Below are 27,143 nucleotides of genomic sequence, written 5' to 3'. Positions count from 1 at the left end.
CTCTGTCAACAGGAAGGAAAGGACAGCATGGGGATGTCGATGCTGGCAAGTTGGAAGACACTGGTGGAGGAAATGATAAGGAAGTTATTCTATCCTTGGCGAAATAAGGAGCTGAAGGGAGAAGGGGAGCCAAGTGGGAGAGTTTACCAAGAAGGGAAAAACAGATTTCCAGGCAGTGCTGAGGGCCCCCTTGAGGTTTGTGGTCAAATTTTAAAAAGCCCAGTCAACAGGGCTGTGGTTTGCTTCGGTCATGGTCATTTCCAGTGCAGGAATTGAGTCACTGAGAGGTGTCCTTGACCAAGGCTGGGTTCTGGAGTAGTTATTATTTAGAACTAGATAAAATGTAAACAAAATAAGAAGGAAAGTAAGGACACGAAGAGGTGATGACCATTAAGAATTGATTGAAAGTTCTAGTAGTGTTGAAGAACTAATGGGAGGGGGAGTCCATGGTAAATTAATGTCCAGATAGAGTCAACACACACGCACACACACACACACACACACACACACAGAGTCACCTCCAGGGGTGGAGCACAATTCCTCACCCTTGGATTTTGGGTTTAGCCATATGACTTGCTTTGGCCAGTCAAATATGAGTGGGCATGACACGAACACAGGCCTGAAAAACACTTGTGCAATTGGGATTTCACTCTTGCAATCTCAATTTCCCAACAAAGGAAAAACAGTGGGTTTCCTTTTCCTGCATTCCTGCACTTCTGCCATCACTATGAACTAGCCATCATCATGCGTCCCAGAAGGATGAGCGACATGGGACACAGAGCCACGGCGGCAAGCTGCCGTGGCTGAGCTCAGCCTAGATCAGCCAATCCCTAGCTGACCTGGGTACATGAGTGACACATGATTATCGTTTGAAGTTATTGAGTTTTGAGGTGGTTTGTTACAAAGCAAAAGCTGACCAAGATAGAGTCCTGGGGGGGGGGGTGCTGAGCTGGAAAGGAGTGGTGGTCAAAGTTAAATATTTTGAATAATCACCATACAACCCTAGGGAGGTAGAACAATTATTGGTCCCACTTAGAGATGAGGGAACTGATACTCAGAGAGGTGAAGCACCATGCTCAAACACCCACAGGTGGAAAATGGCAGAGCAGGGATTTGAATCTTGGTCTCTGTGGTTCTAAAGCCTCTGTAACATACCACCTCTCACTAATTTTATTCTTCTTATAAATTTGGCTCCGAAACTCTTAGGATGTATCTTAATGTCACTTAAAAGGAATATAATTCCATACTACTTCCCAGGAAGTAAAACCTGAGGAAGTTAACCTTATCAATATTTATCTTTGAAAATTACAGAAAGAAGTCTCCAGAGCAAAACTGGAGACACTTCCAGGTGTCAGATCTTTACATACAGGAAACATGTTAGATACATGTGATTTTTAACTACTGACTTATTTCTAGATGACAGAATAGACCAAAGCAGAAAATTATCTCAAAAACTCCATCTTTGTGTTTATAACCAATTTGCAAATAAACTCCTTCCCCATTGTCAAATTATATTAATTTTTATGAGTTTATCTTATATATTTAACACTGTAAAGAGCCAGAACCGTAGTGAAGTCACTATACTGAAAGTATTCACCACGAGGCACAATAGGACAATTTTACTTTCTATGTTGACAAATGTAACCGCTTCCAAGCACACTCAAATACAGGAAGGATTTAAGCAGGAAAATTGGGCAGGGGGGTTAAAAAAAAGTTTGAGCTAAAAGATTGCAAGTGTGTTATCTTCTAGGGGTCCAATGGTTTCCTGAAGCCCAAGATCTCAGGGAATTCCTGAGAGAGAGTACAAACTGGTTTTGAAGATATGAGGTGAAGGGAATAAGGATTTTCAAAGAAAACAGGTTTCATTTAGTACTCAAGAGCTCACCTCTAGGGGCTGCTGGGTGGCTCAGTTGTTAAGCGTCTGCCTTCAGCTCAGATCATGATCCTAGGGTTCTGGATCGAGCCCCAAATCGGGCTCCCTGCTCAGCGGGAAGCCTGCTTCTCTCTCTCCCACTCCCCCTGCTTGTGTTCCCTCTCTCACTGTTGTCTCTCAATGTCAAATAAATAAATAAAATCTTTAAAAAAAAAAAAGCGCTCACCTCTAGAGCATGCCACTCGATTTTAAGCATGATAGGAAAAAGAAGAGTTAAGGAAAAAAAGAAAAGAACGGGAGGTTCTTATTTTAAAAATTCATAATTAGATAAGGAAGTGAGCTAATGGACAAGAGATCTAAGTAATTTTCAAAGTTGGGAAATCTGCTATTTTCCAATAGAATTAAACGTTCTGGTACACAGTGTCTCAGAAAGCCGTAGCTAAAGGCTACTGGTTTAAACAAATAATATAGTATCCTTGTGATATTGGTATTTTCAGTTTAAGGGTAAGCATCGGATAATACATGATATTCAGATTAAGAGTCCAAGTTATACATGGTACCAAAAGAAATCAAATACCATTCTTCTTATGTACAGATTATTTTATTGTAAAAATGTAGCAATTACAAATCAGTCTGTTGCAAAATCAATGCTACATTAGCATAGATGTAATTCCAAGTTTAAAAAAATCTGATCAGTTCCAGACAGGAATAAGCATTAAGCTATGATGTCAATGAAATTATTTTCAAAAGACATCAATGCATTAAATGTGTTTTTCCCATACGGAACTGAGAAAAATTAAAATTTCTGAGTAGATTATCTTTTCTTCTTATATAATTTCAGCCATATTTTTATATAATAAGGCCATGAGATGATATGTAAACATACTAATTTCACCAAGATTTTTTCTTATCAAATAAAATCATATTTCTGCCAGAAACTTTCATTCTAGTCATTTTAAGTGAATAGCCCAACCGTCAAAAGCAAATACATTTTCTTGTTATATCATTGTTAAGCCCTACCCTTATCTCCCCCTGGGAAAACAGCACTAAAAGCCACTGCTACATTACTTGCTATCAAAACCTGGATTACCATTTTAAAGACACAAGCTCGCGTTTGCGCACCTAGCACAGGAGAATCTTCTATCCGGCGAAGAGTGGTACGTGTGTGAACACCACGCTTTGCTTCACAGGTGGAGAGCAGCTTGGGGCAGGCCCAGGGCCCGACTCTCACAGGTTGGCTTTCTCCCTTGCGGCCAAGTGTGACCCGTGCTGCATAAAGGTGTGAATCGCGTTCTGTTTTAAAGGAACAGGACCAGCAGGTTAATTAGCTCGCTCAGCAGCGGCGGCTTGGTACTCACCTCCGCTTTACTGTGCGCTCAGATGAAGATGATAACCACTGGGAGCTGCATTCCCTTCCACTACCTCACGTGGGCCCGAGCTAAAGTGCAGAGGACGTGCTTTGCAGCCGAGTTCTCTACCTATCAAGCGAATGTCTGAGCAGCTTGAAAAATCTAACAGTTGTCCCTGAGAAGAATCATCGCGAAAGGAAACCAAACTATCCAAGCCAGACTGATCCGGGACCCCCTTCCTCTACCACAGCCAGGCTGCTGTGGGCTCACCTTGGGTTTCTCAGCGTTGTATTTGTCCAGAAGAGCCTGGATGCGGGCCCCATAGTCAGGATGGACATCACTGAAGTTCTTGACCTGAAGCCAAATGAAAAGAACGTAAATACGACCCCGGCTCCTTCCCAGGCAGGTCCCCGGCGCGTGTGGCACAGCGTTTACTCTGTAGGGGAGGAAGGAAGGCGGAGCAACACAGTGTTTAACAACCCAGAGCAAGATGTGGGGGATCCGGGGAAACCCTGGCACGTACCGGCTGTGCAACCTTGGATAAGTCATTCCTCTGAGCTTCGTTGTCCACTGCCCACAAAAGGAGCAACATAATCAAACTGACCCCAGAGAATGAGGTGAGAGGCGCTTAGTGCGTGTAAGGAGCTGACCTCAGGCTGGCTCAACAAGTCACGGTGATGTGCATCACGAGATGGGCCCAGACACTGCCTGAATTTAAAGTGAGGAATACATAGACCGTGGCCCGTGCTGGGCCACATGCTCCACATCCAGCAGGAATTCCTGACCATGGGCTGATCCTGAGCAGACAGGAGGGGGGCATCGTGAACCCCCAGGAAGCCTTACAGCTTCAGCACATGCGAGAGAAGAACGCTAAGGGTTCAAGCCCAGTTCTGCTACTTACACGCTGTCCCACTCGTTCTAATCAGTGAGATAAAACCTGCCCCCGTCTACGTCCCAGAGCAACCGTCCAGCTCTCTGCTGCAGACGGCCATGTGTAAATAGTGCCTCAGCAACTTAAAAGGTTATTTTTATACATGCACTTGTGAAAGACAGTTAAAGACACAGAACTTTGCCTACAGAGAAAGCGCCCAGCCTGCTGGTACTTGTCTCCAGGCCTTTGAACACATCCCAGAGAGCTGCCGGCCCAGCTGTCCCTTTGAACAGAGCAGCAGCAACCAAAACACAAGCCAACTGTGGGGTTGTCTCAACTTCCAAGAAGCTTTCCCCGTGGCAGGCCCGAAAACTGCTAGTGAGAAGGCTCCACGCAGCACAGTGAGCTGCCATCAGAAACAGCCTGGCGTCTCAGCCCAGGAGTTCAGCCTGAGTTTTGGAAGCTGCTCAGTTCTCCCCAGAGAGCATGCAAGTTTCTAGTTGCTTCTGAAGGAGGGTCAGGTGTCACGACACCAAGTGGTTAGACAGGCTTCGCAACACAAAAATGCAATCCGTACTTCTTATCTTCTAAAGTCGAAGCAAAACTGTGGCAGGACCCACATTGTTACATTGGACAGCACTCTCTGGCACGGAACTTGGCTGCAGTCAATGAAGAGCGTACAACAATTCACCCTGAATTCAACTCAATTACTACACACTGGACAGAAAGCTAAAGGCTCAGTGGATACGCCACATTCACCGGAGATAAAACATACAGAGAAAAGATTCGGAGGTGGGCTGGGGATTAGTACTAATTTTTGTTAAGTCCGATTAGCTCAAGTAGAATAGTAGGGACATTTCCATTTAAGGGTTCCCTCACACAGCTGTGCTCTCTTCTCTGACCAGCAGATGTCACCCGGCAGCCAACAAAGTTATCACTCACCGCTTTCTTCTGGATGAAGAGTTGTGCGTCCTTCAGATGGCCAGCGATGTTCTCGCACAGGCGTTTTCTCTCCTCTTCATTCAGCACCTTTGTATAGAACGCCCGCACCTGCGCAGGGAAAATGTGCAGAGCAGAGAGAAAACAACCAGTCCGGCATGAACAAAACTCACCCAATGTGCCACTTTGGAAATGAAAAAGCGAGACTTCTCATTGGCGTAAGAATGAAAAAGTGTTTAGAATCTAAAGATAATTTAAAATTCTAATGAAAACTGTCATTTGCATGGAGTTCCTTACTTTTTGTTTTGTGGAACAGGAAGAATTCAGTTGATAATAGCTCATAAACGCTTCTTAGTAATGTCCTTTGTAGTAAGAGCTTATACGTCTCTTGCAGACACAGTACAGCCTACAGTTAAGAATCCCACCATACCTTGCTACTGAAAAGTCCGGTGAGCAAGCCATCATCAAATGGAAACTTAGCAGAATACAACCTTTGTTCAATTCACCCAGAACCATAGAGGAAAAAACCCTACTTCAATAATATATAACCTTAGTTTTTCAGAAGCCAAGCTTTCTGGAGAAGACACGTGTTAATAGCGATACTTTGTTTTTATGACTGAGCTTACCTCTAAAATGAATATCAACAGAAATAAAAATTGGCGCTTAGTAGTAAGGTATATGAGTCCTAAGGGCTTTGCTCACTTCTGAAATCAACGATTTCTAAGTATCAGCTATGATTTTATTCTAACATTTCATTCATTCATTCATTCATTCATTCAACCAATACTTATTTATTGAGTCCCTATAATGTACCAGGCACTGTTCTATGTCCTGTTCTGCTAACATTTATAAAGTCACAAAATATCTAATTATCCAAAGTATCAAATTCATAAAATGTCAAATAGCTTGTCTAAGTGTTATCAAATATCAAGCCATAAAAACATTTTTTTAAAAAATTTAAGCAAAGTTTACATTTGATACCAAAGTTCAAAAAATCAAACTTTTGAAATGAACACAATCCAATCACAGTACTGCATTATGGGGATTTTCTCAGATCTATCCCCCGATTCACTAATTCTCTCTTCAACTGTATCTAACAATTGCTTAACCATCCACTGAGTCACTGTGCCTGTTGAATTTTTATTTAAAAGTTTGTACTTTTTGTTTCTAAAAACATCTATTTGGTTCTTTCTTAAATCTATTTGTTTTTGTTTTCCCATATCTTATTTTTATCTTGTAAATCATATTCTTTTCTCTATCTCCTTGAATATGGTATATATGCTTATTTTAAAGCACTTTTAGATTATTCTATCATGTTCATGATTCTTTCATCTATTACATGTGCAATTTCTCAGGACACTGGATATCCTTGTAATTCTTCCCTGGGACTCATCTCCAACAGGAGTTACCTTCTGCAGAACCACCACCTGGGTCCAAATTGTGAATGTGTCTTGTGATTTTTTTTTTCCACCATCTCTGCAAAGGCCTAGAAGGGTTCACTGACTCACTGTTTCTCAGGTCAGGACTTCTAGGTATTTCTAAGTGGAACAAGAATGCAGACACCTCACCTGAGAGGAGAAGAGCAGAGGAAAGGGACGCCCAATTTCTCAGGAAATCTAGAGCCTACATGCGGACAAGCTGCTGGCTCAGTCTGGTCGGTAGTTTTTCCCTGTGGAGGGCTGGTTCCTGGCTCTCATCATTCTGTCATACGTCAAGAGCCCAGTTCTAGCTCTCTGCAACACACAGAGCCTTGCAGCCTAAACTGCAAGCCCGTTGGAGTCATAAAAATCTTAATAAGATGTAAATACAGTCTGGTTACCCACCATGATATATTTACCTTCGATGCTCGCGCACTATTGTGATTCCTTTTTCATCTCTAGGACCCAGAGATTCAATTTTGTCTGTTAGCTCAACTACTTTTTTAAAAAATATTTTAATCTAGCATGTCCACGTACGACAAGTAGAAGTGAGGCCTCCTACGTCCCATCAATCTACCATCAAACTGAAAGCAAATCGGTCCTGCAATTTCAGCGGTGTGCTGGAGCCCACTTGCTCATGAGAGCAGATTGTCATCTTTATAAGAATTTTGTGAGTTGTTAAACACGGCCGTTATTAAAAACTTTATTATATAACCTTACAATTATATTACAAACAAAAATAATAAACCTTCAAAATGTATGATTTCCCAATGAATACCTATTACTGATGTTCTTGAGGTTATTCGTGTCTACTGTATCACTACGGTAGAAATACTACACAATATGTGACACCGAACCTCACATCCCAATGCCACAGATTCAGTGACACCATAGTGCTAGCTTGAAATCAGCTCTAGGAATTTTTTTTCATCAAGAAAATTGATAAACACTATAGGGCACCTGGGTGGCTCAGGTGGTTTAGCCACTGCCTTTGGCTCAGGTCATGATCTCAAGGGTCCTGGGACGGAGCCCCTGTCAGGCTCCCCACTCAGCAAGGAGTCTGCTTCTCCCTCTCCCTCTGTCCCTCCCCCTGCTTGTGCACGCACACACACTCTCTCTCTCAGATAAATAAATCTTAAAAAAAAAAAAAAAGACAATTGACAAATACTATAAACCAGGGCTTTTCCCCTCTGCACACGACTATTAGTATTTATCAACACACCACTCAATAAAACCCATATAAAATACTTGCTCTCCTAAAGATCTGGTTAAACTAGCTTCAAGAGGTTAACAAAAAAGCACATGTACAAACACAAAGATAAACAGCACCCCCACCTCAGCATGTGGACAAGAGGACTGCAATGTAAAAAGGATGGAAGCCTTACCCATCTGAGCCTGGCTTCAGCAGTCATGCTGCTCGGGAAAAGGCAGGTGGGCCTTGGAAGTCAAACTGAAGAAGTCTCCAGGGGGCTCTGATCTGCATATCCTTACACCAGGCTAGCAACACCATCTGCACATACAGCTCAGCTACTCACCACTGGGGGCACGCACTCCACACACGGGACAGCTCTTCAATTTTATAGCCAGATAAAGATTCTAAATGGCTTTATCAGCTCTAACACTCTAACCATAGACCTTTGAGAGCAGGACCAAATTCTTTTCAAAAGAAACGTGATATTTACTAGTATATACAAATTGAGAGAATGATTTTTTTCTTTAGTACGCTTCTTAAGTGTAATAGCCCTACTGTAAAGGGTGCCAGCCCTAAGTGTGAAGTCCAATGATTTTTCAGTGAACACACTACACAACCACCACCCAGATCAAGAAGGAAAATCATTCACACCTCAGAAATCTCCCCGCCAGAGTCCCTCCTCCCAGTCATTATCCCCCTTTTCTCCAACCGCACCCCCAAAGGCAATTCTTTCGACTTCTAATATTTTAAATGTGTTTTGCCAAATGTGCTTATCCAAGCTCTTGTTGAACATCTGGGTAACAGGAACAGTCTTGTACGTGTCTTCTGGTGTCCATATGTACACATTTATATTAGGTTCCTACACAACAGTGTACTTTACTAGGGTCAAAAGACACCCATGTGTTTAGCTTGAATGGATACCGAGACACAGTTCTCCAAAATACCAGAACTAATTTACACTCACAGGAGAGTTAGAGCTGTTTCCCGTTCTCTCAACATCTGGCACGGCCAGTCACTCTAATTCTGGCTACTCTGATGCATGTTTCTTTGTGGTTTTATTTCGCACATCGCTGCTGACTACAGAGATAAACCACTTTCTGTATGTTTTTCAGTCACTTGGATATCCTCTTCTGTGAAGTACCTGTTCAAGTCTTTGCCCATCTTCTATTCTTCTGTCTTTTTCTCACTGCTCTGTAGAGCTCTTTACGTACTCTGGACATGAGCCGTTAGTTAGATGAACTGCATATATATTCTCTCACTCTGTAAGCCATGTATTATCTAAATTAATTTTTGCAGAGGTAGTATTAGCTAGTTTAACACCGGATTAGGCCTCATGCAGGCAAAATTCTTTGAGAGGCAGGGATTGTATTATAATATACTTGGCATCATCCACATCACCAAGAATAATGCGGTCACTACAAAAGCCTTTTAGAAGATGTTTAATTTCATCTAAATATGGTTTACATCCTACTTTAAAGTAATTCCTTTTTTATATATACATATCTATGTATGCATCCCTTTCAAATAAAGATATCTTCACAGTGAATTATTCATGTATTTAAATATCTTTTACTTAGAATCCACATTTATAAATTGAGCAACTAGATATAGTTCCTATTCTAATTTAAATACTAAGTTTAACACCGACCACCCAACCCGAACTCTAGGATAACTAGACTTTTTAATTTCCTTCTTCTCTTGTGTGAGGTCTAAGCTGTACTGGACACATTAAGGAGGAGGCTGCTCTTCAAAGTTAAAGGGTCTCCTTCAGTGTACCCACAGAAAAAACAGCACTCGGACAGCCATAGGTGATTGGAAAGAGGGTGGGCACTTGACCCTGGACAGTTAACCACAGGCTGGCCAAAGGTCAATGATGCAGTCTAGAGTGAAAAGATCAGTCAAATCAATTTGACTCCCTCTCCCCAGAATCTGATATAGAAGTACTGAAAGAGAGACAGTAAAAAAGGGTCCCCCCAAAAAAGCTATATATGGAGAAAGAAGCCATAAAGAAGAGTTAGGCCAAGGTCACGGCAAAGCCACAGCAATGTTAAAACAGAAGCTATGAGGTAGTGAGGAGGAAGTCAGGAGGACATGGTAAGGATAAGCAATCAGTACTGAAAAACAGAAGCCGACAGGTGGAGAGCAGCGGAGTCCCATGGACAGCACGCCCTACAGTGGACACATCCGCACTCTTGCCACCAAGGCTCCTAGTGCTATTGTGAATCCTGTTCTAGTCCCTTAAATCTGGGCTGTCCTGCCTAGCTTCTCAGATGTAGTTGTACTTAAGCTTTATTTGCACAATTCTTACATTCCTATGCGTCACTGCTTTCCTGATGGCCCCCACCTATAATCCCTTCAATAAAATTCAGGGAAACTGAAATGAGTTTCCATACCTTGTACTGGAAGAGCATGGTAGTACAACTCTTCAACTCCATCTAATAAAGGGACTGATTTATGATTAGAGATGTCTTCCATGAATTCAATTTAAGATATATTAGACACTTTAAGGGGGGAAATAGGGGCGCCTGGGTGGCTCAATCAGTTAAGCGTCTGCCTCTTGATTTTGGCTCAAGTCATGGTCTCAGGATTGTGAGATCAAGCCCCGCATCAGGCTCCATGCTCAGCATGGAGTCTGCTTGAGATTCTCTCTCTCCATCTCCCTCTGCCCTTTTCTCCGCTCATGCGTGCTCTTTCTCTCTAAATAAAATCTTTAAAAAAAAAAAGAGGGGGAAAATAGGTAGACGTCGACAAGGAAACTGATCAAGTGACTCCCATAGCAGACCAAGAAGCCATTACCTGAGTGACATTATCTTCGTTGGCACTGTTGAAGCGCTGCACATCCGGAGAGCACCGGGTGCTGTGTTCCACGGCACAAGGCTGTTGTTCGGGGGCACTAAAGCTATTGGGGTAGTAATTTGGAGCACCACCTTCCAAAGAAAACCATACAGATTCACTTAGGGAGATGACAAACGAATGCAGTCTATAGTCGATGTAATAAGATAAGATTCAAGCAGCAATCACATATACAAGTACACACGCACAATACACAGGCATGCCATGTACACATTATTTTTAATGTCTCCTATTAAGCTATGGGCAGGACTCAGATCCTTAAAGAATAATGACACCTTCCAAAAGCTCTCATGGGCAGTCTCACTCTGAGTTTTAATGAAGAGATCTCAAGTTTTCTTGATCGTTTCAAGTGATCTGATCTTTAAAATCTTCTGATGCTCTCCGGTATGAATATATTTATACAGGTTTGATCTGGCCCCCATAGGAGATGAGACCCAAAGACACATTTCAAATTTGAGAGTTTCATTTGGGCTTGGGCTCAATTCAAACACTGAATCACAGAATTCTTGGTAGCAACTGAAATGAAAGTTCTAGCTCTGCTCCTTCAATCTACAGACACATATAAACTGAGCCCTGAGATGTTAACTGCCTGTTGCAAGGTCACATGGTGGTTAGTGGCAGAGCTGGGATCTGGAATCTGTTCTGTCTCTTTCATTCCAACACAGACTATATTCCCACAACAGAACTCTATTTCACTATTCCTTCAAGGTTTTCAAGATTCTCAGAATATCATTCCTTTATTGACTGTGACTTTGTTCAATTCTAGCTTCATTTTCACTTCCCTCCACAGGTGAATAAAAAAAGGACTGTTTTTTCAGTCTGATATTTCTAGTATGGCAGCATTCATTTATCTGGACTTTTAGAAAAAATAATGACAAATGCAATCAAAATATATTTTCTGACTTCTAGAATAAATAAAAGGGCTTTTTTTTCATTTTGGCATATTTATTTTCCTAACTGCTTCAGCTGATGTTGGCCGAAGCTTGAATTACCTGAGCACAAGCTGCCTAAGCAGGAGTGGCCTAGAAACATCTTGAGTGTTTTAAACAAACAAGTCTGACGCTGGAATTTTAACCAGCTCACTGCCAGGCTAGATTATGCAGAGTGAATAATCAAGGGGTGCCTGTAGGTCACACCCAGCAAGGTACCAAGTGCACGTAGGAGGAAGGAGGGCCCCATGCGGCCCAATTATTAGCCCTTGGGATTCATTCTACGTCAGCCTCATCTACCTCTAGGGCAAAGTGTTCCAACAACCAGCCACCAGTGGTCTTCGCACGAAGAATTAGCTCTTTGGAATGTGCCTATTTGAGTAACTTTAAAATTCGATCTCTAAATGAGTTCTGACCTTGCCTCAAAGTTGGAGTTGTCTTCAAGTCATTGACTACTGGGAACAATTAAGCTCTTTCATTAAACTTCAAGAGCACAGGGGCGCCTGGGTAGCGCAGTTGTTAAGTGTCTGCCTTTGGCTCAAGGCATGATCCCGGCATTCGGGGATGGAGTCCCACATCGGGCTCCTCCGCTGGGAGCCTGCTTCTTCCTCTCCCACTCCCTGCTGTGTTCCCTCTCTCGCTGGCTATCTCTCTGTCAAATAAATAAATAAAATCTTTAAAAAAAAAAAAAAAAACTTCAAGAGCACAGCCCAAATGCTCAGCCTTTAAAAGTAGGCAAAGGGTGTGTCAAAATGTATCCTTAAGTAGTTTTTTCATACATATGCCACCGTAATGGTAAACAAGAATGATAAACATGAAGTAAATACAATTTATTAATGAAGTTCCAGAATATACATGAACCTCTCTGATACAGCCAGTCTCAGTAATGAAAGGACTGACAAATATGGAAGGAAGAAATCCCTTTAGAATAAAAATGCAGAAGACCCACACAGGGAGTATCAGTTACTTTGGGCAACAAAACACCCCATTAGCTCTATAAACCTCAGGGAGCAGAAGTACTGCAAACACCTAACGTAATCAGTTAGTGAGCAAGTAAACTCATTAAATACACAGAAAAGCCTTAGTCGTAATGGTAACAAATGCAAGGCACAAAATCATATAAACAAAATAATCTTAAGTCTATAAAAAACAGTCCCAGAGAAAACTGACAGAAAATAAAGCAAAATGCAATGGCTGTGGCCTTCAAGTATTGGGGCTGTAAGTAGGTTGTCCTTCTCCCCTTCTCTTCTTTCCCTTATATCTTCCAAATTTTCTTTAGGGCACATGTATTATTTGTATCAGAGAAAAGTAGACTTTGTTTGAATACAGACATCTATGGCTATAAATATAAATCATCAGTAAAATTTCTGAAGGGATCAATGTAAGCAGCCTATTACTAAAACAAATGTGCCCAAATAGGGAAAGAAAGAAAAGAAAAGAAAAAAGAAAAGAAAAGTAAAGAAAAGAAAAGAAAGAAAAAAAATTAAGATGGATATTAAACTGGGGAGCATTAAAAGGAAAGAACATTAATCAAACATTCTATAATTAGAACAAGTAATCAAAAATAGAGGCTGTTTGTACATGGTACCAAAAACAGTAGTTTAAAAAAATCATAAATTTGATAAATGAGCTCCAAAGCACAAAATACAGTGAAGTCTCATTTCACCAGTTAATTTACATGAATTCAACTATATTCATTTTGAAAAAAAAGTGAGGGAGAATTCCTTGATTGACTCTGTCTCCCTTATTCTAACCTGCCCCATGCCCTCTCTACCCCAGGTACGTTTGTTCCTCCTTGGCCCAGCCAAGTGCAATGGAAAACAAGAAACAGGAATTTTTGGCTTTTGCACTTCCAAGAGTCTAAGTCCTAGTGATTTAGGAGTGATAAGGAACTGTCCACTTTGTGAAAAGTCTTTAAAACCTAACCCCTAAGCTGAATGCTACCCTTCAACAGCCAGTGTGAAAGATCTTTCTCTCACCTTTCATTACTCAATGGATGGCAAGGAAAATCTGAGATGGGAACTCAATAAAACATACCAAACAGATACAAAAACAGAGCCTTCAGGCAGTTTAAACCTTCCTTGCTTCAGAGAGCAGACGGTCCCCTGGGTCGTCTTCATAGAGCAGGAGCCTGAAGACCACGGGCCTGGCAGGGCATCCCCTGCACTCTGCCAGCGGCGCCCCCGGGCTCCCACCGCTCACGACCCCCAGTGAGCCAGATGAGGCCTACCCTGATTGTCCAGCATACACATGGGGCCGTCACGCTGGTAGTTGGCCACTCGAGCACGGAAAGGACAGTTCACAGGTATCTGAAGATAGTTGGGTCCCAGGCGGTGGCGGTGAGTGTCAGGATAGGCAAACAGGCGGCCCTGCAGTTATAAATGAAACAGGCGCTGAGTGTGCGCAGTCACACACACACCAGAATGGTCTGTACACTTCAAATTTCAAGCACACAGCGCTCTGTACAGTGTTACCACCAAACTCTGCCTGTCCCCCCAAAGAGCAGTTTCTTCTCACGTGAAATGAGTTCTCCTGAACTGAATGGTCCTTAATCTTCCCCGTCGTACAGCCAAACAGCCACAGATCTTCACACCTGTTCTAGGTCAGGACTCCTTCTTCCCCCTCAAATAACAAGTTAGTGCCCTGCCTTGTATTACGTCCTACTCTCAAGGATGTATCACATTGTAAATACATCTGCTACCACCCCACTAACTGGAATCTACGTCCTTTTCAGTGCTATCTGGCTTACCACTTTGGGTAACACTTTAAAGTTTATTAACGTGATCTCGTTGAAAGGTAACAAAGATCACTATTCATGACCATACAGCCACTATCGCCCTCGGACAGTCATTAGCTCCCGTCAGAGTGATTTCAAAGTCCCCCTACCTGGCTCTCCACTTCCAGCCCCTCCTCCTCCACCACGTCCTACACACTCCTGCCAAGAGCATCAGCCTCGGGCCCCACACAGGTGATATGATCTCACAACTCAAAACACTTGAAGTGTTCCTCACTGGTCACCAAATGGCTAAACGAGTACAGCAGTCCTTCCCTGCCGTGTGTACGGCACCTCGCAAGCTCCCTGCCATCAGAACTCACAGCTAACTGACTTACGTTGTAGAAAGCCTGGGATAGGGACTGATATCTTGATTGCACCTACTAAAAAAAGCCCTTTCACTTTCTAAACTCACTAAAAAAAAAAAAAAACCAAGAAGACAACACATGAAATTTAAAATATGTTTGCCATAGCCAAAATTAATACCAACAGAAATTATGGGATTCATTCATATAATTCAATTCACTAACAGAATTGCATGATTTAGGTTTATCATCTTTTCTTAGGACTTTCTTCCCAACAGTTTCAATGAAATGTTCTAGACATTTGCTTTTTGTTGCTGCAGAGGACACGGATATGATCTGTGGTCCTTTGCCTGGGCCTAGGCCTCCATCCAGTGGTGCACGGCTCTTCTAACTGTATGACTCAGTGTTGTTAACTGTCTCCAGGTCTCACTGTGGCCCCAGAGACCCACGGTGACCTGGATTGTGAAAAGAATTTGGATTATATTTGTTTTCCACCTGTTCCCTCAATACCAGGGTTATGTAGTCTTAGCTCTTCCCACGAATGACAAGGTCATGCCTTGGCAATTCCCAGTAACCTCCTTCACATGGTTCAGCTCCCTTCCAACCCCAAGGGAGGGAAGGTTGGATGCCCAGGGTCCCCGGGCTTGGCTTCCTTTACTCCTTTCAACACAAGCACTTCTGCCTGTGCTCTGTGGTGTGCTTGGCTTTCCTTCTCTCTTCGCTAACCTCCAGTTCACCAACTGGACTGATTCTACTTGATATGCGCGGATCACAGTTCTCAAAACTGGAGAAACCTTTTCCTAAAAGGGACAACTGTACAAACTTCTACTCAAGCACTGAAGTCCCCTCTGACATATGCTCAATGTACCCCATCTTATTTCTTCTACTTTAGGAAGTGACCGTTGACAGTTTAAACATACCCAACACAGTCCACCATCGCGCCTACACTCAGGTCTCTCTCCTGCCCCATTTTATCTCTGTGGAAAACTGAAATCCTATCCATTTTTCAAAAGCCATCTCAAACGCTACCTCATTCTTGAAACTTTGTCATCATCCTCCTAACAGACAAGATTTCTCCTAATTCAGATGGCATTCTGCCTTAATAGTTATCTTGTGTTTTTGTATGTTATAGCAGCCAGAGCAGCCTATCATACGCAGAGAGGTGTCCAATCTCTATTAGTTAAGGAGTGCCTGGGTAGCTCACCTGCTTAAGTGTCCAACTCTTGATTTCGACCAGGTCAAGATCTCAAGGTTGTGAGATCAAGCCCCACATCAGGCTCTGTGCTGGTCAGGGAGCCTGCTTAAGATTCTCTCTCTCCCTCATCCTCTGCCCCTCACCCCCTCACATGTGGGCCACCTCTCTCTCTCTTTAAAAAAAAAAATGTATATATATAGATATATGTTAAATTGAACTGAAAGCTAAAGAAAAACTTATTTTCTATAAAAGCCTTAGATGTTCCCAATGTCAAAGCAGAAAAGTTACTATTAAAAAAAACAATGGGATCTTAGCTTGTCTCCACGGAGAGTGACATCTGAACTGGAGTCAGATGCTTACATAAGAAACAGCCGTCAGTCACTGTGGCGTAATCTCAGGTAATAATCTTTCACCTTTGTTTCATGGTCAGAGTCCAAAACCACAAGACATTGATTTACTTAATAATTATTAAGCCAATTATTTTCCTACTGATTTCTGATCCAAAAAAGTATTTTTCACTCTTTCTCCCCTTGAGGGAGCCTAGTGGAGAGTGATGAAAAACTAGCAGATGCATAGGAACATTACTGAGACAAATGGTTAAGTTAACCCACTGCCTTCAAATGCTGGCGACATATGTTCAGTTCATAAAAACCATCTCCAGTCTCTTTTTACACATGGAAAAATTCAAGCATCACCAAGGGAGAGGAAATGAATCAAGTTACATTGACCAATTAACAATATTTCCTCCCATCAATGACAGACTGAACAAAGTGTGCTTTACTCTACAAATACCTGAGGCATTTCTAATGAAACTTTTAAATTAAGAGACTAAAAATATCAAAGTCTTAACACACTATGAAATTTGCTTTCTACTGTAATAATATAATGTCAGGATGCTTCCGTTAGACCCGCAGGAACTAAGGACCCAGATTCATTAAAATTTAAGTGATGTTCTAGTTAATTCTTCATATAAAGGTCTGGCCAAGTTACAGCATGTGTGTATGTGTGTATGCACACACATGTGTGCATTCGCCCACGCACATACCTGCACTCCTGCCTCAGAAGACCTCAATCCACCAGGCTTACCTGAAGCATTTTGTCAGGGCTGGGCTCAATGCCAGGGGGCATGTTGCTTGGGTCAAATGCCAACTGTTCGACCTCAGCGAAGTAATTAACCGGATTCCGGTTTAAGACCAGTTTACCAACTGGGATAAGAGGGTAGTCCTGGTGAGGCCAAATCTAAAAATAAATGTCATATTCATAATTACTAAACAACCAACTAAGGGAAATTAAACTACTTACTAAAATACCAGCTTTCGAGGTGCCTGGGTGCCTCAGTCGGTTAAGAGTCTGCCTTCGGCTCAGGTCATGATCCCAGCCCCACGTTGAGCTCCTTGCTCAGCGAGGAGTCAGCTTCTCCCTCTGCCTTTCCCCCCACCCGGCTCGTGCTCACTTGCTCACTTGCTCACTCTCTCTCTCAAACAAATAAATAAAATCTTAAAAAAAATATACCAGCTTTCTAATATAATCAAGCTAACGATAGTAAGTGAAAATAATTTTTTAATCCAGTAAAGTGAAAAGAACTTTAGGTGGGTGCACTGGTTGAATCTTTCACAATAGTAAACAGTAAATACTGACAACTTAGGCAAAAGGACACCAGTTCTTCCAGATCTGTTCCCTGCGAATAATGACAGATCAAGCCACTCTGAGGAGTTCAATGAACGCAGCAAACGGAAACTAGAAGTGAGAAGCACAGGCCAGGAAAATCCAAAGTGGATTTCGTACATGACTTCTCTATCATTATGAAAACTTGACTGGAATTTGTAAATTAGGTACAAAGAGACTTTAAAAAGAAAACAATTTAGTTGTTAACAGACTCACCTTGGTAACATCAAATGGATTGAATGGAAAGGTTTCTGCCTGATTAAAAGTCATGACCTGGATGTAAAGTGTCCAGGAGGGGTAGTTGCTTGTGGCAATGGCATTGAAAAGATCCCGCAGGCCATAGTCAGGGTCTTCCTGAGAAAGTCTTGCTGCGTCTTCGACAGAAAGATTCTTGATGCCCTGGTCAGTCTACAGAATGAGAGAAAACAGCTCAAACTGAAATGTATTGGCAAAGTTATGGAACTTTAATCAGTTATTCACCGAAGGATGATGAGTAACGCAACTCAAAAACTGGATTTTCCTTGTTCAAATCTGATACAAATAGGAATTCATCGACAAGAAACTCTACTTGGTTATCTTGATTCTTTAAAATGTCCAGGGAATCTGTATATACATTTCATATTTAAAATTAGTCCTATCTTTCTCTTTCTGCATCCTGTATCATTTGGATTTTTTTAACGGTTAACATATAATTTATTTTCAATTTCTCACCCATATAAAGAACGCTGTACTACTATCTTCAGAAAAGCCAAAAAATTTTTGGCATAAAATATACATAACATAAAATGCACCATTTTAACCATTTTAAAGTGTCCAATTCAGTGGATTTTTTTAGCATATATCTCAAAGTTGCCGGGTCATATGATAATTCTATATTTAATTTCTTGAGGAACTTCAAAATTATTTTCCAGGGTGGTTATTATTTGAGTTTTTATACTCATGTTACTTTTCAAATAAGAAAAAAAATCAAAAAATATTTAAAAAATAAGAAAATAATTTTTTTGCATGAAGCAATTTTTTAATTCCCTGTTTTGTAATAGCTCAAATCAATTATTGATATTGTGCTAGCCAGCATCCCTCCACCCCTACTCTCTTCCTTTTATTTTACTTTCACTAACGCTCCTATCACATCATACTGCCTTTCTTCTACAGATTCTTTCCTGTATCTTATTCTGAAAGATGCCCACAAGCCAAGCATGGAAAGATTTCCTCAGCAAAGTCAACTCTGAAACTCTACCACAGAAATTCTAACTCTCTGTAGCTAGTGGCAAGATTTGATCCCTTCTTACCATCAGACCAGAAGCACAGTCACCTTCCGGATTTAAAAATAGAGGTCACAATCTGCAGATCACCAAGAGAGCTAATACATTAAATTGTACAATACTACTGCAATACCTTCCTGATTTTAACTGAATCCCTGGGCTTAGAAAATACTAGTCGTAGGTCAGAATAATCCAGACTGATATATCCAAGTAGGTTTCAGGCCACCCCAGGGCCCTCTGCTGAACAGGCCCAAAAGCAATCCAATCCTTCCAGGATCATGGACAGCTGCTATTATTATCCCAACTTCACAGTGACAAAGCTGGAGCACAGAGAACTTTTAATAATATGACCAGTTACCCAGAAAAGGGAAGATCTGAATTCAAACAGGTCTGCCTGCAGAGCCACCACCATGCGGGTGCCCCAGATATAGTCATTTAGCCCTTGCTCTCAGTGACATAACACTTTGGCCGTTACAAGCCAATGGGGCAACTGTTGCTTAAAACTGTCCCCTGCCAAAGATTATATATATCCATGTTGTAAGTATAAAGAGGGGAGACAGTTTTCCTGTTTGATATACCTACATAAGTTGTTCAGATAAACATTAAGACAAGACGGAAGAAAACAGGTCTTGGGATAGATACCATTTAGAAGGAGACTATATTTGTCCTCAGTCCACTTCTGGTCTGTGCTTATTTTAGCAGAAGTATTTGGAAACACGTTCTTAGGCAACCAGAGGTTTTTTAAAATACCTTCTAGAGTTCTCTGAGAATATTGCTTAATGTAATAAATGCCAAGATCATAATAAGAGAGAACTCTTTGAACCACTTCAATTAACTAAAATCTTCTCAAAGCTTCCCCCAAAGGTAACTTGTTTGATATGATTACATCAAAGTAAATGAAAAAAAAAAAACAATTTTTATTGTTTTACATTTGTAACTGATTTTATTTTGCCCTGTTCATTGTACACCCTCAATAAATGCTAAATAAATGGATGGATGAGCTAAAAAAGTTAGGAGAAATGTTTCTGGAAAGATGGCATCAGAATTAAAGTGATGGTGAGGTTGGTATCATAGACAGGAATGTCCCATTTCTGCCATAGTCCCCTCCTGGGCCACAAAAGATATCTATGTTCAGCACGATGACTCAGGGCTAGGAAAGGCAAAGCAACATAACACAACACTTTACTGTTTGCTAAGGCTTGATTCCAAACTCCAACAAAGAAGTCTAGAAAGCTAGGCTGAACCTGGTAGAAATCTTTCACATGGTGTGGAGGCCTCTATTATCTCCTTCCATGTGAGCCCAAACCAAAACCTTAGGTCTTCCCTCTCTAGGGAGAATGGATATTCACCTGCCAGCACCAGGAACATTAAATCAGAGAACCAGCCTTAAATGAGCATTTTCCCAAATATTTACACACGGCTCCCAGGGCCCAGAAGGAGAAGACAGGTTGACCATTGTTAGTACCTGTGTACTCCTACCCTCTGGCCACACGGAAAGAGGAGACCAAAGAGAGCCCACGCACTTCCCCTTCACTTGGGTGGAGCCAACAGAAGAGTCACGGTCCAAGTCAACTGGACCAGTACCTCTCAGCCTTCAGAGTGGAGGGACGGGAAAGGCTCCCCGCCCTGAGGCCTTGATCTTCACCCAATCCTCAGGAGAAGCAAAGAGATGTGGGTGGTGGGAGCCTTGTACCTTCTGCCCCAAAGGCAACATGTACCTTATAATGGAATTTGCAATAAACTGCCTCTCCCTTCGCATTGATCAGCTTAAAAGTATGCGATCCATATCCATTCATGTGCCTGTGTCCATCTGGAATCCCTCGATCACTGAACAAGAAGGAAACCTAAGGAACAGAAAAAGAAAGCCTAAAATTTTTCAGTTTCAATCAAAATATCCTAGATTTTTTTAAAGATATTCCTAAGTTTCCAAAGAATCTCTTAATGACATGGAACACATTAAGCAAGTTCCCGTAGGAAAGTTTATCATTAGTATCATGTATACAAAATAACAAGAATTTTAAAGCAGAATGATATGTAAATCATTAACCTCATGGCTCAGAATTCAGTAAAGAGAAGCGAAAACAAATCTGAAAAGTAGCTGAACTTATTATTCAAAATCTACTTTAACCGTCAATATATTTGGTAACACTGTACACTTCTTTCCCTAATACAAAGAGCTTTACTTCATACTAGAGACTTTAATCTTTAATATTGTTAAATACCAATTGATAGTGTTTCTAGCATCACTTAAGGTCTATGAATAGGGGAAGAGTAACAAAATCAGTGATTATAAAACTCTTGAGGGTCAAGAAATCTGAGGAAGCCTCCCAAAAAGAAAGTCAGAAACCAAGTCCCGCGAGATAGCCGAAACTGGAGAGACACACGATGAGGCAGAGTTCAGGTGAAACACTGTACCAGAGTGACAAAGAAGGGCTCCCACCTGATGCAGAGATTCAGGGCGCAAGCTCCAGAAGTCCCAGACCATGTCCGGGTCCTTCAGGTGTGTTTGCGGGTTTCTCTTTTGACTATGGATAAAGGACGGAAACTAAACAGAAAAAGAGAAAAAAAAATCCCAAAACTAAGTTTATAGGAATTATGGTGTCTTACATTATACATTGCCTTATTGCTAGGTCTACAGATTAGAACTCTGAACAAGATAATCCTAGAATTTTACACTGCCAAACCCTGAAATTAAATTTACCCTCTACATGTTTCCAGGGCAAAGTGCCTCTTTTTATTAATTTTCCAGGCTCTGCAAGGAAAACTGGACTAGTCCCATGAAGTCGGTGAATCTTAAAATGCCAAACTGAAGACCAATAGTAACTGTTATTTGATCTTACAAAAAGATGTTAAATACAGAAAAATGTGCTTAAAAAGGCAATCTGGCCAACCAAATTCTCTTCTTTCTGCTTTTCCCGGGGCTTCTACTCAAATGCTGGTCAATACAGAGTGTTTGAAATCAATTTAAATCAAACATTTATAGAGTGCAATATACTTTACCACCTACCAATATGGCATCCCTGATGAAGAAAATGGGGGTGTTATTTCCAACAAGATCCCAATTACCATCCTCTGTGTAAAATTTCACTGCAAACCCACGAGGGTCACGAACTGTGTCAGCTGAGCCTGACTCTCCAGCTAGAAAATTCAAATGGGAAAAATGAAGCAAAACCCAGAGTACTTGGCATCCAAGAAACCCAAAGTCATTAAGAAACACTGGGATCTATCCTTTCCAATCTACTACCTCGAAGGAAATCAGGTATTTAAGTGCCTGGGTTATTATTTCTACCACCTACCAGCTAATTCAGTCTACCAATTAAACAAAAGAATTAATTGAGAGTAATGAGAGAGTACATAACTGTAAAAGCTGAAAGGATTATCCATTTAACATAAGATAGCCTTGTTTAAACAGTTAATTAAAATTTAAATTAAAATAAAGGAAGAAAATAATCATAAAGTTTAAGATAGTACACAAGGAGAATTAGTGAGTAGGCAAAATTAAGAGGTTAATATTAAGAAAATGAGTGAAAATATAGATTCTGATTCTTAATGTCATTTATTTTTGCATCCACAGTATTTTAAAAATGCACAAACATAGATGAAAGAAAAACAGAATCAACCGTGCACTGTGGGGTGTTGAGATGTAGCATGACAGATCTGATTCGTACTAGCGCTACTGAAAAAAATCACTTCACCTCTGAAATAGAATAACCCCACCTTGCAGAGCACATCTCCAGATGAGATTACGGCTAATGTCTATAGAGCGCCTAACCATGGATGGCACAGAGTCAGTTCCCGATAAAGGGCAGCTATCGAGGTTGCTGCGTAAGTGCCCCACTCCACACTTCCACCTGAGGCAACCACTTGTAGGAAAGGTCTTTCCAAATGTCACAGAATTGCAGAGCTGGCCTCTGCCTGAGTGTGATTTCCTAAGACCTCAACAAACAGAATTAAAAGGAACCTCCTACATTTCTCAAAAATTTTTTTCTACCGGTAAACCTGACTACCATTTGGAGAAGTGTTTTTCTCTATCTTCTAGTATGCTTTCCTCGAAATGTAATCGTAAATGCCCCAAAGAAGTTACAGGGTCGAGTTACTGTGATGCCAGTCACGCAAATAGATGGACTTACCGACAGTGGAGAATCGAACCGCAATGGGAGTCCTCTTTCCAATATGCTCAAACACCTTCGCTTTGGAGTATCTGGTAATGTCATGCGTGACCTCGAAGTAGCCAAAAGCCCCTAATGAGAAAGACACAGAAATCCCCATCATGAGACCATCGCAGACCACTGGGGCTTCAATAGGCATCTGGGTGACAAAAGAAACGGATGGTGCAACACCGGCCTTTGGGAGCTTCCAAGATTGACAGAAGAAAGGGAAGATAGGGGCGCCTGGGTGGCACAGCGGTTAAGCGTCTGCCTTCGGCTCAGGGCGTGATCCCGGCGTTATGGGATCGAGCCCCACATCAGGCTCTTCCGCTATGAGCCTGCTTCTTCCTCTCCCACTCCCCCTGCTTGTGTTCCCTCTCTCGCTGGCTGTCTCTATCTCTGTCGAATAAATAAATAAAATCTTAAAAAAAAAAAAAAAAAGAAAGGGAAGATAGATGTCCAAACACGAAATGCAAAGCCTTCAGCGCTACACTGAGCGCTAAGCAGCTGGAACCAAGAGGAAGGAGAGATCAGCGGGGGTCAAGGCTGACCCAAGGGCACAGGGCTTGAGGCGGACTGGAAGCACAGGGAGGGCCCAGGAGAGAAAGAGAATAGGGGGAAGAGGAGAAAACACAGGGAAAGAAACGATCGACTAAACACTTAGGAAGACACCACAGGCCAAACTACAAACTGAACAGCATACAAACGCCTTGATGGAAAAGCCACACAGAAAAAGCTGGAGAAGATGAAAGGAAAAAACAAAGAAATTAAAAGTTCTAACTGGGAGTCCAAGCGAGCAGCTAGGACAAAAACATTTTCTTCCTTTCTATCAAGCTTTTTTGTCCGATTGAGTTTTCAGCTTTCTTTTGAACACTACCCTAATGTTGCGTTTCTGCAATAAAAGCAAGACAAAAGTTTTACACAACTTTTGGACAAAAAAGGAAAAATCACCACAAACCCACCCCCCAACACAATTATCCTGTTTTGCACTGTTCGCTCCAGTATGTATCCCGTCAGTGTACCATCTAAATCTAGCTACAATTTCTGCATGTCCGTGTCTGTAGTTTCATAGTTTTATTTCTTCACTAAAGTGCACAATGGAAGAAAAGGAAGATCACTTGCATTTCCACTAAAATATTTTATATATCATGCTCAATCCGGAGAAATAACCATCATTTAATTACGAATTCCTCTCCCGATGGACATTTTTTTCCCTTTCTCCCAGGAATGGAGATTTGCCACTTTTATTAAAGGAGCTCCAACCCTGTGGGAAGTAATTTTTAACTAAACCAGGTGTTGTGAAACAATCCTTTTACAACAAATAAACATGGCTCTCACCTGCTCCTTTGGCGTGCACAACTCTCTCAGGGATTCTTTCCCGGTCAAAGTGAGCCATTTCATCAGTGAAAACCACATCCTGAACAAGCAGGGGCCCCCGGGGCCCCACTGTCATAACATTAAGCTTGTCTCCTACTGGATTACCAGCCCCGGTGGTCAGGACATCAGGTTTCTAAGTGAATGAACACAAAAGGACAAAGAGCACAGGAGAGTCAGTGCAATCAAACCACTATTTACATTGTCAGAGGGCACACTGTTTTCCAATTTTTATACCTTCTGCTCAAACTCTTCTTAAACTTCCTGTGTCCGAAGTGCTGAAATCCTGTAAGATATGCCACTGCCTGAAATTCAGAGTTGAATCTCAGAAATCCTTAAAAAATCTCAACACCAATCTGCTAAGAAGTCTGCTCTGAACGTAGTGAAGAGAAGGGCCATATGCACCCCAAAGTTCACAGCAGCATTGTCCACAATAGATAAATTGTGGAGGGAGCCGAGATGCCCTTCAACAGACGACTGGATTAAGAAGATGTGGTCCATATATACAAAGGAATATTACTCAGCCATCAGAAAGAATGATTACCCAACATTTGCAGCAACATGGACAGGACTGGAGGAGATTATGCTAAGTGAAATAAGTCAAGCAGAGAAAGACAATTATCATATGGTTTCACTCATTTATAGAACATAAGAAATAGGAAGATCGGTAGGAGAAGGAAGGGAAGAATGGGGGGGGTAAACAGAAGGGGGAATGAACCATGAGAGGCTATGGACTCTGGGAAACAAACTGGGGGCTTCAGAGGGGAGGGGGGTGAGGGATTGGGATAGGCCGGTGATAGGTGTTAAGGAGGGCATATATCGCATGGAGCACTGGGTGTTGTACGCAAATGATGAATCATGGAACATTACATCAAAAACTAAGGATGTACTGTATGGTGACTAACATAACATAATAAAAATTATTATTAAAAAATAATAAATTAGTTAATTAATAAATAAGAAGTCTGCTCTGAAGAGCAGAAAGATGGCTCACTAAGCTGCCAACTCGCTCAGCTCCTGCTCTTGATACAGCCACCGAGTTCTACACAGGAAACCCCCAGAGAGGGATCCCCCCAACACTGAATGTCCAAACTGATCATGAGAAGATAGTCACTGGAGAAGCCATTCTGGTCAATGGTCAACTTGCAGCTGCTTTTTGACAGCTACAGATGTTCAAGTGGCTCATCCCGGATCACCCCCATTTCTCTCAAGCAGCGTAGGTCAGGCTCTTTGCAACATCTCTTTCCAATTCCAAGACAAAAGAGCCAAAAAAGTCAATGGCTTTTATTGTCACTGAAAATAAACTGTTGCGGGTGAGATGGGTTATAGTATTACTTTTCTAAAGATGTCAAAGGTCCCTGAAGCGGGATAGGTTATTTTACTGTAACAAAGAATTCGTTTTTTAATCCACCCGATTCTCCAGTATCAGGTACATCGGAAGTCTCCCGGCTGTTCCTTCTCTAGGATGGGAGCAGCAGCATTCTTTAAGTAAACGATCCTAAGCAGCTCTTAGCGTCATCTTGGCTCATACCCTCTACTCCTGACCAGGGACAACTGCCTCTCCAATGTCTTCCCTGGTCACTGGGAAGCCAGAGGAGATGGGGGGGGGGGGCAAAGCCAAGCCACCTCCATTCTAGGAGAATGACTCAAAAAGGTCTAGTGATGAAAGTGCATGGTACCAACTTCATGTGCCCAGAAAAGCATCATGCACAGACTTTTTACAAACCTGGAGTGGAGTGTATAACTTTTCCTCTCCGGGTACACCTGCTCTGAATATTAAGAGAAGGTCAATACCTGTCTCTTCCCTAGAAGGGATATTAGGAGGAGAGGGGTCACTTTAAAAACTATAAAAATACCATGAGCTCTTTGGGAAAATGCACTAAACAAGAGAGATCTTGGAAACTTCAGAATTAATAAATAAGACTCATACACCCACTAGAGTTCTATTCACATCTTCAGCTTAAAATGACTGCATATAAAACAAAGAAACATATGATAGATATGTAATCATTTTTATGAGGAAAGTCCCTAAATAAGATTCCTCTTCTCTACTTTCTTTCTTCAGAGAAATAATTACAACTCAGAGGGAAAATTCCTTAGAGAATGGGCCGCTGCTGAGCACAGGCTCTTAAACAAATGTTAACTACGATACTTCATGGACGGTAACATACACGATTTTTGTATTAGTTTAAGATCTTTAAAACCGGGGTATGTCTTACCATCTGCGGCATCTTAGCAATGAGTCCTGGTCTGGACAGGCAGGGGTTTCTCCTTCCGAGCAGAGCATGAGACACTGGTACATTTCACAGTGCACGGCGTCTCAGACTCAAGGAAATAGGAGGTTCGCTCCAGGCTGGCAAAGTGTGGTCTTCAAATCCAACTCAAAAGCAGCTCTAGTTAGCGCGTAAATTCCTTTGTCAAGACTGTTACACCAAAACTATGGCCACTAAACACTTACGGAAGAGAGGCAGGGGCGGAGGAATGTGTGTGTGCCCATGACCGGGAGGGAGCCGGACGTGGAAGAGAGGCAGGGTGAGACAGAAGTGTCCGAGGACAGGGCACCGAGGGACAAGGAAGGGAAGAGGCAGCGAAGGAGAAAGAACACATGAGGAGGCAGGGAAGAAACCTGTCATGGACTCTGGACCCTGGGACAGAGAACTTCGGAACAGAAGCCAACAGAGGCACTTGCTGCACAAAGACCAATGGGATTGAGGACTGAAAAGAGGCTTCTGGTCTTGGAAACCTGGGGCCTCTGGTGACCAGTCCCATGACAGTTTCAAGGGTAAATAAAGTAACAAAACGAGAGGCAGCCAGCCACTGACCACTACTGACGGTGTGACCTGAACCAAGGAAAAGATGACTCCGATGGGGTGCATGAGGTCCCGTAATAAAGGATTCTGACCATTGTGTCTGACTTTACATCAGTGACACTGGAGGTGTACGTCACAGTGAGCAGGCCAAGGAATGCAGGAGGGGAGGAAGCAGAGGTTATGAACA

General features: G+C 41.9%; 1 protein-coding gene across 2 annotated transcripts in view; it reads right to left on the bottom strand.

The window, feature by feature from the left end:
- Positions 1-2,458: 2,458 nt before the first annotated feature.
- CAT (catalase) overlaps positions 2,459-27,143 on the bottom strand; it is a 36,540-nt gene continuing 11,855 nt past the window's right edge. The window contains exons 2-13 of one of the 2 annotated variants that reach the window (XM_026512137.4): positions 24,111-24,282; positions 22,755-22,865; positions 21,632-21,762; positions 21,065-21,169; positions 20,343-20,468; positions 17,579-17,770; positions 16,784-16,936; positions 13,655-13,793; positions 10,439-10,569; positions 5,036-5,143; positions 3,493-3,576; positions 2,459-3,166 (exon numbers count right to left, since the gene is read on the bottom strand). In XM_026512137.4, coding sequence (XP_026367922.1) covers positions 3,101-3,166; positions 3,493-3,576; positions 5,036-5,143; positions 10,439-10,569; positions 13,655-13,793; positions 16,784-16,936; positions 17,579-17,770; positions 20,343-20,468; positions 21,065-21,169; positions 21,632-21,762; positions 22,755-22,865; positions 24,111-24,282 — 1,518 coding nt within the window. In that variant the 3' untranslated portion in view covers positions 2,459-3,100. Of the gene's footprint in view, positions 3,577-5,035; positions 5,144-10,438; positions 10,570-13,654; positions 13,794-16,783; positions 16,937-17,578; positions 17,771-20,342; positions 20,469-21,064; positions 21,170-21,631; positions 21,763-22,754; positions 22,866-24,110; positions 24,283-27,143 lie in introns of both variants that reach the window. The other variant, XM_057317551.1, reaches the window with a different exon arrangement.

The sequence above is a fragment of the Ursus arctos genome, unplaced genomic scaffold (genome assembly GCF_023065955.2).
Source record: "Ursus arctos isolate Adak ecotype North America unplaced genomic scaffold, UrsArc2.0 scaffold_23, whole genome shotgun sequence".
Taxonomy (NCBI): domain Eukaryota; kingdom Metazoa; phylum Chordata; class Mammalia; order Carnivora; family Ursidae; genus Ursus; species Ursus arctos.
The sequence above is the reverse complement of the archived record's forward strand: the minus strand, read 5'-3'. Positions and strand labels throughout refer to the sequence as shown.